A 13,786-nucleotide genomic window follows, 5' to 3' on the forward strand; every position below is an offset into this window, starting at 1 on the left:
ACTGGGGCTCTCTTCTCGCCACTAGGGTCTCTGCGGTCACAGGACATTCAGTACAATGGCTCTGAGCTGTCATGCTTTGACCAGCCTCGGCTCCGCCACTGTGCCCATAGAGCGTGTTGTCCGTATCACCGGGACTCAGCCCCGACATATGGTGAGTTGGGATGTTGAAAGGCCCAGAGGAACCAGGAGCGAAGAACGGGACTGTGAAACCAGGCATTGCCAAGCCCAGCTCTTATCCTTCAGAATGGGAGGCAGCGGGTCACAGGCTGATTTTCCAGTCCTGGCTGACCCAGCTTCATGATTTCCCTCTGCCACCTTTGGTTTGGGTGTTCCAGGTGTCTCCATTTGGTGTCACTGTCACTTGCAGTCACCTCTTCCTGCTGTGTAGAGTTGGGGCTGCCATCTGTGTGCGTGAGTCAGGGTTTCCGTGGCTGGGCTGAAAGTTCATGACTGAAAGTGGCTCGGGAGGGAAGGGCTTATTTGGCCTACATATCCATGTTAGAGTCTATCGAGAGAAGCCAAGGCAGAAACTCAAACAGTGCAAGAATTTGGAGGCAGGAGTTGATGCAGAAGCCGTCGAGGGGTGCTGCTCACTGGCTTGTTCGTCATGGCTTGTTCAGCCTTCTTATACAACCCGGGACCGCCAGCCCAGGATGGAATCACCTACAGTAATCTGCGTTCTCCACCATCAATCATTTATCCATGAAGGAACCCTATGGGCTCGCCTACAGACCCAGCTGAGGGAGACATCTTTTCAGTTGAGGCTCTCTCCCTTCAGAGGACTCTGCCTTGTGTCAAGTTGACATAAAACCAACCAGTACACCTTGGTTACCTGGTCAAGTCAAGCCACACACTAGTGTGTCTGGTTTCAATGACTTCTGAGAGGAAGAAGGAAAAGAGAGGTCCACAGCAGGGTCCACCCTTGCCTGCCTCTTAGCCTGTTGCTGGAAATAGCCATTAGGGAAAGTTAACACAGACTCTCTCCGTCCCCAGCTCTTTGTCACTGAGCAGAAGTTTCTGCTTCATGTTCTACTCCAGGCCTCAGCTGATGACCTCCTGCACAAAGACTCCACGTGGCTAATCATACTTAGCACTGGTGGCAATCTGGCCCAGTGTCCCTCTCTATTGTCCTCTGGTTCCTCTGGGTATAGTGCCTGTGACTGTATCAAGTCATCTCTTGGGCACTATTATCTGCTTCATTACCTATATTCCAGGGTGGTTGGACTAGCCTTTTGGAATCATCCAGTCTCTTGATGGTGCTGTCGAATGGACCTTCTTGGTCCCGAGTGTCACACATGGAATGAGAAAGTTTCGCCTTTGTCCCCTCCTTCCTGACGGGTCTCATTGTATAGCCCAGGCTGGGTTAAGTCGTCCATCCTCCTGCTTCAGTCTGGACACCAATAATACAGTTCCTCCTTCTGCTAAACAGTCACCCAGCTACCTTTCCAAGGGAAGCAAGGCTTAGCTGGAATGAACAAGAAAGTTCAGGAAAAAACAAAGTCCCTGTCTCATGCTTTTCTGCCTTTCAGGGCCTGTTCACCTGATTCCGTCCTTGTGCTGCGAGGAGGCCCGAAGCTCTACCCGAGCTGTGCTTGGCTGTGGGCTGCATTCTCCGGCTACCCTTCAGGAGAGGTAACTGCCCTCCCGGTCAGCAATGGTTATTCCTGTTTGCAGACATGGATCCTTCTGATTTACCAGCTTTGTGTTAAACTGTAGGGTTCGGCCTCTTAAGCATTACAAGGACTTCTTTGAACCTGAGAGGAGAGAGATCCCTGCAGGGAGTGGAGGGGCCTGAGGTCACTGATAGCCAGTTCCACCTTCTGGCACTTTCTCCCCATTCACCTCATTTTTTTTGTCTTACACTTCTCTATTTTTATAAGATTTTAAAGTGCATGTGTGTGTTTCTGTGTGTAAGCATGTGCACACAAGCACAGGTAACCGCAGAGGCCACCAGGGTCAGGTCCCCCTGGAGCTGGTGTTACAGGTGGCTGTAAGTCTCCCAGTGTAGGTGCAGGGAACTGAGCTCAGGGCTCAGGAGCAGTGTGTGTATGGGCTTAACTGTTCAGCTCTCCTCCAGTGTCTCTTCCTGACATTTCTGTTATTTCAAAGTAACAGCTCACTCATCACAGTCTGCTGGCACACTGTTCTAGAACAGCAATCATGAAAACTCAATTAAGACTAAGAAGATGCAGGTGTTAGACATTGGATATGCTTATATTAATTAGAAATGGGTATAGAAATCAATTTCAAGGACAATGGAGTAGCTTCAGTAGCCATACCGAGGCAAATTTAAAACAATAGTTAGCACTAGAATTCTTTGTACGTTGGTATTATAGTCTTAGACTTAAAATTATAGCTGAAATACTCTTCTGTAGTAATGGTTTTTGTCACTGTACAGTACTTACAAACCTTTTGGATGTGTGTTCAGAAATGCAGCTTCTGTGGGGGACACGATGCCAGCTTTCTTCGGGTCTGTTTCCCGTTCCGTCTGCGCTGAGTTTTCTGATGCCTGGCCTCTGATGCAGAATCCTCTGGGCGGGGACAGCTCTCTCTGTGACTCTTATCCTGAACTCACTGGAGAAGATATCAATTCCCTCAATCCGGAAAATGAAAGCTCAACATCTCTGGATTCCAGTGGTGGCCAGGATCTAGCTGGGACAGCTGCTCCAGAGTCTTCTGGAAATGCTTCAGAAACTACTTACTCACCTAGATATGGTGAGATTGATACGGCCTGGGAGCAGACCCTACCTCAGGATGCTCAAAGGACTCCAAGCCGAGGTGGCTGGGAAGGCAGTGGAAGCCTGAGTCTAGCCACGCCCACAGCCCTCCAGGTAAGACAGTGATGGCTTTCAGTGTGAGCCTGGCAGTGTCTTGTGCTAGGCCAGAGGGAACCAACCTCCGGTCCCACTTTGAAATCTGGGGCGGTAGACAAGGGGTAGCGATATTTTATTATTTCTTATACATTATTTTATAGACATAAAAGAGAAGAGGTTTTTTTTTTTTAAAAAAAAGATTTATTTATTTTATGTATATAAGTACACTGTCACTGTCTTTAGACACATCAGAAGAGGGCGCTGGATCCCATTATAGATGGTTGTGAGCCACCATATGGTTGCTGGGATTTGAACTCAGGACCTCTGGAAGAGTGGCCAGTGCTCTTAACTGCTGAACCATCTCTCCAGCCAGAGAAGAGTTTTAAAATAAATTTCAAGACTTAAAAAAAAAAAAACCCAAACAGAACCATTTTATAGGAGCACAAAGTGCATACGCATTCTCCCTTGTCTTCTTAAATCTGACTACTTAGTGTGAGTTCTTCCTGATAAGGAGGTGCCTACACAAGATCCCGTCTTAAGAAAGCATGTTTGTAAGCATACCTTATATTCTAATATAAATGGTGTCTTCGGGTTTCTATTGCTGTGAGAAATGGAACCTACGGCTCAGGGAACATGGCAGAAGAGGGGTCAGAGAGACTGTAAGAGCCAGAGGACCAGGGAGTTTTCTGTGAGACTGTGTCTCCTAGCAACATAAGAAGCCACACCCACAAAGTCTCAGCAACGCGACTGCCCAAGCAGGAGAAAGATGACACGAGTGGACATGCCGAACTGGATGGGGAAAAGCCCATGAGGCCTCAGTGCTACACAAAGAACTACAGACGGGCTAGAGAGATGGCTCAGTGGTTAAGAGCCCCGACTGCTCTTCAGAAGGTCCTGAGTTCAAATCCCAGCAACCACTTGGTAGCTCACTACCATCCGTAATGAGATCTGATGCCCTCTTCTGGGATGTCTGAAGATAGTTACAGTGTACTTACATATAATAAATAAATATTAAAAAAAAAAAAAAACAACTACAGGCAACCGAGGAACGCCAGGCGTGGCAGAGGAGGTCTTCCCTGGGACAGTACAGCAGCTGGCTGGCCAGTGCCAAACAGCCAGCCCTGAAAATATACATACAAGTAACATTACATGGACTAAACAGGTTATATTTAGGAATATATATGTTTATACATTTATGTATGTGTATGTAATAACAATGAAAAAAGATCATGGATTTGAAGGAGATGCAGAGAGGTATATGGGTAAATTTGGAGGGAGGAAAGAGAAGGGAGACAGGTTGTAATTATAATCTCAAGATGGAGAGATGGAGAAGAAAAGCTAGACCCACCATTATCAAAATCAGCTTAGGGAAGAGAGGGTTGCTTTTGACTTTGGCTTAACAGCTCTCAGGTGACACTCTATTGCTGAAGGAAGTCAGGACAGGAACTCAAACAGGGCAGAAACCTGGAGTCAGGGGCTGATGTAGGAACCATAGAGAAGAACTGCTTACTGGCTTGTTTTCCATGGCTTGTTCAGCCTGCTTTCTTACAGAACCCAGAGCTACCATCCCAGGAGAGTCATAGCGCACTCGAGTTATCTCGAGTTATCTCGACCTTCCCACATCATTAAGAAAATGTCCTGCAGTCTTGCCCACAGGGTGGGACATTTTCACAGTGAAGGTCCCATCTTCCCAAACGACTCTAGCTTGTGTAAGTTGATATGGAACTAGTTATCACAAATGGCGATAAGGAAAGACAGCTCAGATAATTATCACCATCTACATAAGGATAACTTTCAACCCAAATAATTGTAAGAAGAACGTAATTATTTATGAAATGAATCCAGGAAGAAACTGTGACTTTCAGCTTACACAGCAAAACTTCATAGTAAAAAAGTTACTTTCTGAGATATTCTATCTTACAGGCCATAGGTAATTTAGGAAACATCTAACTAGAACATTCTAAGTTCAGAAAAAGAATTTCTGGAATGTAAACCATTTCCATATCCCCCCTACAACAGAAACAAAACCAACATTTTGAGCCCATTTTAAAAGACTCCCTTCTGGGTTCTGAGAACCCCTTCAGGTGAACTTACTGAATCTGTGAGACTGCCGTCTCCTCACACGCTGGCCCCCTCCTGCGCTTTGCAGTCAACTATTGAACTTAACTAATTTTGCTGTTTTCTGACTAGTGCATTCAAAGAACAGTTCACATTTTCTTTTAACAGGCTCATTTTTTTCCAGTAAGCAATGCATTTACTTCTCATAAGTAATTTGATACTACCAAATGAGGTAGCACACACTAAGGAGGGTCACCATGAGTTCGAGGCCAGCCTAGGATAGATAGTGAGTACACAATACATGAGCTACATAGCAGACTTTGTGTGTGTGTGTTTAAAGATTTTTTTTGTTGTTTTTTTAAATTTATTTATTATATGTAAGTACACTGTAACTGTCTCCAGACACTCCAGAAGAGGGAGACAGATCTCATTATGGATGGTTGTGAGCCACCATGTGGGTGCTGGGATTTGAACTCAGGACCTTTGGAAGAGCAGTCAGCACTCTTAACCACTGAGCCATCTCTCCAGCCCGTGTGTGTTTTTTAAAGCCAACAAAATCCAACAAAAAAGACTTTTTCTTCAGCAGCTTCCTATTAGGAAACAAAGCATGGAACATCTAGATCATCGTGTCCATTCTTTTCCGGTTGATTCTTAGTTGACTTGGCCCCATAGCATGTTGGAATTCAGAAGGATCTTATATCCCGGACAGAAGCAGCTCCAGCCCTGGTGATTTCCAAAGCATGGTGACTTTGTTTCCCGAACCAGGCTTGTCACACACTAGTGTGTTACACACTAGTGTGTGTGGGTGCTTTAAGACCATCCACGGTGAGATGGTGGCACTCCCGACTCAAGATAAGTACACAGGTGTGAGAGCTGCCTTCAGCCTCCATGGGTCCATTACAATTTCATTCTCCCGGTGCCCATCTGGCCAGAAGGGAGCAGAGCTGAGGAGTGTGTGGTGTCTGTTGTTGAGATCTTTGAGAGAAGGAAGCTAGCTTGTTTCCTCACAGGAAAAGCTTGCTTGGTGGCTTTTGTCGCTGTCGGAGCTGAGAAGCACATGTAGATGTGAGAGAACAGTTTGCAGGAGTCCGTTCTCGCCTCCTACAAGGGTTCTAGGGATCAGACTCCATGCACGGCCAGTGCTTTACCCATAAGCTATGGGTGCAGCCCCTCTTGGTGTTACCTTTAAAATATCATTTAATATCAGCAGCAATAGGGCTCAACTGGTAAAGGTGCTTGCGGCCAAGCCTGATGACCTGAGTTTAATCCTTGGAATTGACATGGTGGAAGGAGAGAACTGACCCTTGCGAGCTGTTCTCTGACTTCATATGCACCGACGACACAAGCATCCCCCCAACTCAAAACAGTAAACAAACAAACAAATGAATAATTCAGCAGAAGGCCCAGAAGGTTGAGGAAGCTTTGAGAGGACCACCCAGTTTTCCAGTCTACTTTTTGCATGTGATCAAAGGAGAATGGCAGGCTTCCTGCAATAGAGTCAGCATGTTTGTTACTGTGGCATCAGTTGGTCAAAGTGTTTGGTAAAGACTGTCTTCCGGTGTTCAGACAGACTTCAGAACCTCTGGTTTCTAGATAACCTCTTCTACCTAGAAATCCTTAGATTTACCTATGTTACTGATCCTAATTGGTGGTGAACTCATTGCTGAGGGGCAGTGTGTGAAAGCAAGGCTCAGCCCCTTCCAGCAGAATTCAGTTGCCCGCTGCCCGCTGCTGCCCTTCTGAAGGGGGTCATACCTTCTGTGATATGGCACTTTGTTGAGGATAATTGTCTCAAGAAGACTGTCTATTCTGAGGAGACTGTAAAGAGCGGTCCTAGTCCCTTACTCTTTGTAGATATCTGCCAGGATGACTGAGGTTCTATGACTGAGGTGACAGAGTGGCGATGTTCACTGGCCATCTTTGTCTCTGGAGACTTTGAATGACTTAGCTACGAAAGTTTTCGGAAGTCCCACACTGAAGAAGTGTCTTTAAATGTTCCTATGAGATTGATAAATAAAAGAATCTGGGTTTTGTGGGTTTTTAATTATTTATTTTATTAATATGCACTATTAACATTAATTTTATTAAATATTAATATTAATATTTTTATTAATATTGCCTGCGTGTATGTCTATGTGGGAGTGTCAGATTTTGGAGTTACAGACAGTTGTGAGCTGCCATGTGGGTGCTGGGAATTAAACCTTGGTTCTCTCAGAAGAAGCAGTCATTGCTCTTAACTACTGAGCTATCTCCCTAGCCTCCAAAAGAATTGTTTTGTAAGTCATTGTGATGATTATGGGTTACATTTGTCATCTCTTAAATACTCATCACATGCTGTACTTTTTGCAAAATTTTTATTACTTTCTCAGAGGACACAGTATGGGATGCCTGGGTACGTGATACTATTCTAAGTAGCTATCTGTGCACAATCAGTTTTAGAATGACTGAATAGCAGGTTTAATGAAGAAGACATCATTTTTCAAGCTTTTCCTCTGTTGCTGTTTTAGGATGCCTGAAGGCCATCTTCCTGATGTGGAGGTGTAGGTCTGGACACTCCTGTAGTGAGACCTACGGACTAAGCAGTCTTGACCTTATGGTGTCTGGAAGCAAAAATAACTCTGAACCAAACTGGCATCATTTCCATCCTTTCAGCCACTCGCTTCTGAGCCAGACCAGCTGTAAGCTGAAACCCCAGCGAGAAGCAAGGAGAGACTGGAGGCGGCCTCTGGACCTGCACACTTCCCCTAACCGAGAACCTTAGCTGGGGCCGATTTGAAGGACCCATGGGTGGAATGTGCTGCCTGTGAGATTGTGGGCACGGCAGGACCCAGCCTGGCTCCTTCTTACGTTCATGGTGAATGTGGTTTCACAGACCCAGAGTATAAACTTTCATAGACATTCTCTTTTAGAAATACTCCATTACCCTGTGAAAAAGCCTTAGTAGATGACTTTTTTAGATTTTAGGCAGAGCTCTGGGGGGGTTTCTGTTGAGGAAAGGCACTTTCTAATCAGCAGAATGGTATACTTCGGTGGTTTGAAGGGGCTTCATAGCCCTGCCTGAACTGTAGTTTGGTGACGTCGACCGGCCTATCTGTTACGAACAGTTCCTTTGGTCTCCACCCCATAAATGTACAACAGCATTGACAGGAGGGAGGCCTGGGTTATTGAAAGTGACTGTGAATGTGGTTAAGAATGTAGCAGGTGAGAGGGGAGCTACAAGGGGAGAGCGCATCACGGTAAAGTGTGAACACCTACTGTGCATATCCCGAAGCCTGACTGTGAGTGTTCAGACTGGCGACTGTGGATGCTTGTGATAGTGTTGCCCTGTCCTGAGCTTCCAAGGCCCATATTTCTTATATAGAACGGAGATATTGAGTATTGTAATCCGTGATCTAGACCTGAGCTTACACAAAAGGCTTCAGCACACCGAGCGCACTTCTAAAGAACCTTTCAGTGAGAACACAATGCATGGAGAAGCATGGTTGGCCCAGTTTGGGAGGACAGGGTCCCTGGTGCCATCTAGTCTAACCACGGCTTTGTAGGGGTGCCGTGTAAGGTATTCCCTCTTCTTCCATGACGGCATTTACCTTCCAGAACAATCTCTAAGGCTAAGGAAGAGGTGGGCCTCGTTTTCTCTTCCTCCTTTGCCCTGTGGCTTCACTGAGCAGGCTATCCTTGGTTTCCAGTTTGAACTCACATGAGCAGATCTGACCTCAGCCTCTCAACCCTCTGCCATTGCTCTGTCCAGTTCACACTTTAAAAGAAGCCCAGTCTGTGAGCATTAGTGTTGGGGAATTCACTAGTCTATTTGTTCTGAAGCTGTCCTGTTTAATTCGGGCTCGTTTACCAAACATCGAGACACTATCTTCCTAGACTTTTTATTTTTATCTTCTGTTTATCCCCATGGTTTTCCCTCATTGTAAGACATGGGTAGATTTAATGAGCCCTCTTCCTGTAGCCTCTCTCTATTCCTAATTATAGTTTTTTGGTGTGTGTCTTCTAGTTTGTCCATATCTATTGCTTCTCATGCCATCTGTTCTTTTACCAGATGTAGGAAGAACACTAGCATTGAGTGTCCTGTGGTAGCCCACACCTGCTTTTATGTCCCTATGGTACCCAGTCATAACCTATGTCATTTTTGTTTGTCCCCAACCATTATTGTGAGAACTGACTTTAGGGAAGTCATAAAGTATTTGGGATTTAAGCAGCAGACGTCCATGAGGGTGCAAGCTGAGCTCCCCTGAGAGGCCTCCTCCTCGTGCACATGTGTGTGTCATTGCTTGCAACCCAATCATCTCTGTTATGACAGGGATGATCAAAGCCAGCAGGGTTGTGTTCCTTTGTGTAACCTGAAGATATTTTCCACATGCTGAGCCCTGATGGACTTCAAAGACAGGCACAGCTGGGGAAAGCCAGACTGACGGAAGGGAGACTCTGGCCCCAAATCCTGAAACATCACTTTTAATCAGAAGAGAAATCCTGAGGGTTAAAAATTGATTTCATTTGATACTGCATTTGAAAGATCCTGGATTATCATCAAAAAGGAGACATCCTTCCACTACACACTCTAGAAATGTGCAATGGTGTTTTACATTTCACAGTCTTTGCAAACAAGAGGGAAAAACTACAACCTTCACTTCACATTATTAGAACGTCTTACATAGGAGCTGGCATTCTGATATCAGACACTGGTATAGAGAACCATCTAAGCATAGAGGGAACCAGTGCCACCTTTTCCATGGCAGAAGCCAGGACAAGATGGAGACAAGGACTTTTGAAGCAGTCAGGTCAAGTCATGTATTTTCTATTTTGAATATATGGAATATATTTTGAATTGTGGGATTTTCTACTTTAAAGAGTTACTGCTGCTGTTACTTAGTATAAGTACTGCTGTCTGTGTTAAAAGAAAAAGAACAGAAAAGGAAAGAGAAACAATCATGGCTCTTAAGATAGTTTGTTTCAGCTTAGATTTCACCACAACTGTTTTACATACTGGAATTTATCAATTGTAAGTTACTGCTTTCCAATACAAACCTTTTTTTAGTGCTTTTTAAAAATTGTGAATAAAATTGATACCTGTTATTCTTAGTTACGTGTCAAGTCAAAATGATTTTGTAGTTGTGGTTATGTTTTGCTTGCTTCAAAAATTCATGTGTGTGTCATAAAATCATGGAAAGTGACACACGAGCCACAGTGGGGGACACACAGAGCCATTGTGGATGACACAGTCATTGTTAGGGTCAAAAAGAGTCATTGTAAAGATCACACCGTTATCATGAGGGCACATAAGTCACAGGGAAGGTCACTCAGTCATTGTGAGAGCCAACAGTCTTCCTGGAGCGCACACAGAATGATTGCAAGAGCACAGCAGTCTCTGTAAGGGTGCCCAAAGAAAGTCATTGTGAGGGAACACAGTGGGAAGGTCACAGAAAGTCATTGTGAGCATGACAGTCATTGTAAAGAGCACTCAGGGTCACTTGTGAGGTATACAACGTCACTGCGAAGGTCACAAAAATGTCACTGGGACCATTAAGCAGAGATGTGTTGGAAGAGTTACACAGAGTCATTTGCCAGTGATGGCATATAAAGTCATTTTGAAAGTCACACAGTAACTATGTGGGCACACAGGCATCTGGGGAGAGAACACAAATGATGGTGAAGACACACAAAGTCATTGAGAGGTCACAAAACGTCATTCTGAAAGTCACACAAAGTCATTGCTAGGATATACAAAATCATTGTGAAAGATACACAATTGTTATGAGGACACAAGAAGTTATTATGAGGGTGACATAGAGTAACTGTGAGGGTAGGATAGTTATACATAGTCATAAGAAGACCAAATAGTAATTTTTAGTGTACACCAAGTTATTGTGGCATATCATATAGTCGCTGGAAAGGCTCAAGAGTCATTGAGAAGATATACGATGTCATCATTGTAAATGAATACAAAATAATTTTGAAAGTCACGTGGAGTCATTGTGATGGCATACAAAGTCATTTGTGAGGACATATAAGTGAATGTGAGTTCTCAAAGCCATTGTTTGGGTCGTACAAAGTCATTGTGAGGGAACACAAAGACATTGAGAAGATTACAGTCATTGTAAAGATTACACAAACTCATTATGAGGGCACACAAGTCATGGTGAAGGTCACAAAGAGTCTGGTGAAGATTATACAGCCTCATTGTGTGGGCACAAAGAGTCACTGGTTAGATCATAGAGTCATTGTGAAATTCACAGTCATTGGAGAGGTCATACAATCACTGTGAAGTCACACTATCATTGTGAGAACACAAGCAGTCAATGTGAGGGAACACAAAGTCATTATAAAGATAAACAAAGTCATTGTAAAGATGCACAAAGTCCTGGGGAGAATTGCATAGAGTTGTTGTCAAGGTCATGCAGGTATAGTGTAATAGTTACACAGTCATTGTGCAAGTCAGACATAATTATTGTGAGGGTACATGATCTCCTTATGAGGGCACACAAGATCATTGTGAAGTCACACAGAGTCACTGTTAAGCCAGAGTTATCGTCATAGTCATTGTTATAAGGGTATACACCATCATGGTAAAGGTCACAGAGAGTCATTGTGAGGGCATATGTTCATTATGAGGACACCTGGATTCATAAGTTATTTTTTGAGGGCACATAAGTCACTATGAGATCACAAGAAGTCATTGTGAAGACACACATAGTTATTGTGAATGTCACACTGTCACGGTGATGGTGAACAAATTATTGTAAAGATAACAGAGTCTTTATGAAAGAACACAATGTCATTTTGTGGATCATAGAAAGTCATTGTAAGGAAGCATATACTCATTATAAAGTCACATATAGTCATTATAAGGGTATATAAATCTTTATGAGCATCACACTGTGTCATGCGTGTCACACAAAATCATTGCTAAGGTTACACAGAATGAATGGATACAGTACAATGAATTATGATAACACAGTTCATTGTGAAGAAATAACTGTGTCATTAAGGTCATGCAGAGTCACTATGAGACCACACAGAGTCCTTGTGTGAACCCCGAGAGTCATTAGGAGAACACATAAGTCATTGTGAGGGTACATGATGTTACTGTTAAGTCACACAGTGTCATTGTGAATATCACATAAGGTCATTCTGAAGGGCATACTAGTCATTGTGATGGTCACATAATGTTGTGAGTATCACAGAGTCACTGTTAATGTCACATAGTCTTTGTGTGTGCACAGAGAATCATTATGAAGAGTACATAAGTCATTGTGAGGGTGCATGCTGTCGTTATGTAGGTCAAACAAGCTTTGTGATAGCACGAAGAGTCATTTGAGGGCACACAAATTATGGTCAAGACACATTCATTGTAAAGTTAATACAGAGTCACAGTGAGGGCACTCTGAGTTGTTGTGTTAGGAGCTAGCAGCAGAAGTACCTTGTCAGGCCGTCTCAGAATGGGGACATGAGAGAGGGATAGAAACAAAGAGAAAGATGACAAAGACTAGAAGACAGACCAAACAAGAGAGAGGAAAAGAGTTGTGATGTCAAGGGGGACCTTTTAAAAGGGTACACATGTCACATAAGAAAATACACAACTAGTGGTGACAATGGAAATGCACTGCACCTGGTGGCAGCAGGTGATGATGTATCTGGTGTCTGCCGGCTCTGATTCCATAAAGGGCAGGCTGAGGGAGTACACCTGATTTCTAACAGTGAAGACATACAAAATTACCGTGATGGCTCACAAGTGATTGTGAGAAATTACTCACAGTAATGAAATACAGTAAAGAAATGCTCACAGTAATTGTGAAAGTCACACAAAGTAAGTATGAGGCACACAATTATTGTGAAGCACACATAGTAATTGTAAGGGAACATAGTCATTATGAATATTCACAGAATCATTGTGAGGGGACACAGTGTGTTAGTCAGGGTTTCTATTCCTGCACAAACATCATGACTAAGAAGCAAGTTGAGGAGGAACAGGTTTATTCATCTTACACTTTCCACATTGCTGTTCATCACCAAAGCAAGTCAGGACTGGAACTCAAGCAGGTCGGGAAGCAGGAGCTGATGCAGAGGCCATGGAGGGATGTTTCTTACTGGCTTGCTTCCCCTGGCTTGCTCAGCCTGTTCTCTTATAGAACCGAAGACTACCAGCCCAGGGGTGGTACCACCCATAAAGGGGCCCTCCCCACTTGATCACTAATTGAGAAAATGCCCCACAGCTGGATCTCATGGAGGCACTTTCCCAACTGAAGCTCCCTGATTGGTGATACCTCTACCCTGTATCAAGTTGACACACAAAACCAGCCAGTACACACAGTCTTTGTGAAAGTCACAATTATGGTTGTGTATGCACATAAACTCACTGTGAGATTACTAAAGAAGGATACATTGTGAGAATATACAAAAATTACTGTGACATCACATTCAATCATGGCTGGGGCACACAAGTCATTGTGAGGATCACAAGGTCATTTAATGTTACACAGTGTCTTTATGATGGCACATATCATCATTGTGAAGATGCACAGTTATTATCAGGGCACACAAGTTATTGTGATGACACAAAAACACATTGTTAAGGTCCCACAACATCATTGTGAGGCTCACAAAGAGCCATGAGTAGGAGATCATAAAGTCATTATGAGGGCACATACATCATTGTTAGGGTCACAAGATGTCATTGAGTATCACAGAGTTAATGTGGTGACACACATAATCACTATAAAGGCACACATGTTAATTGTGAAGGTCACAGAATCATCATGGGTGCACACAAGTTATTCTGAGTGTAAACAAAACCACTGAGAGGATAAAACTATCAAGAGAACACACAAGGACTTTATGAAACTCAAACAAGAGTCATTGTAAGGACACAGAGAGTCATTATTAGGACACAAAAGTCATTGTGAGGGCAC

The 13,786-nt window shown here is 43.7% G+C and overlaps 1 protein-coding gene across 1 annotated transcript in view; it reads left to right on the forward strand.

Annotated features, from left to right (window-relative positions):
• Positions 1-9,808, forward strand: part of Tnfrsf19 (TNF receptor superfamily member 19) — a 68,576-nt gene extending 58,768 nt beyond the window's left edge. Inside the window, exons 6-9 of the mRNA XM_052190502.1 lie at positions 26-151; positions 1,530-1,632; positions 2,429-2,831; positions 7,379-9,808. Of these exons, the coding sequence (XP_052046462.1) occupies positions 26-151; positions 1,530-1,632; positions 2,429-2,831; positions 7,379-7,387 (641 nt within the window). The 3' untranslated portion in view covers positions 7,388-9,808. The remainder of the gene's footprint in view (positions 1-25; positions 152-1,529; positions 1,633-2,428; positions 2,832-7,378) is intronic.
• Positions 9,809-13,786: the final 3,978 nt, after the last annotated feature.

The sequence above is a fragment of the Apodemus sylvaticus genome, chromosome 8 (assembly GCF_947179515.1).
Source record: "Apodemus sylvaticus chromosome 8, mApoSyl1.1, whole genome shotgun sequence".
In the NCBI taxonomy this organism is placed as follows: Eukaryota; Metazoa; Chordata; class Mammalia; order Rodentia; family Muridae; genus Apodemus; species Apodemus sylvaticus.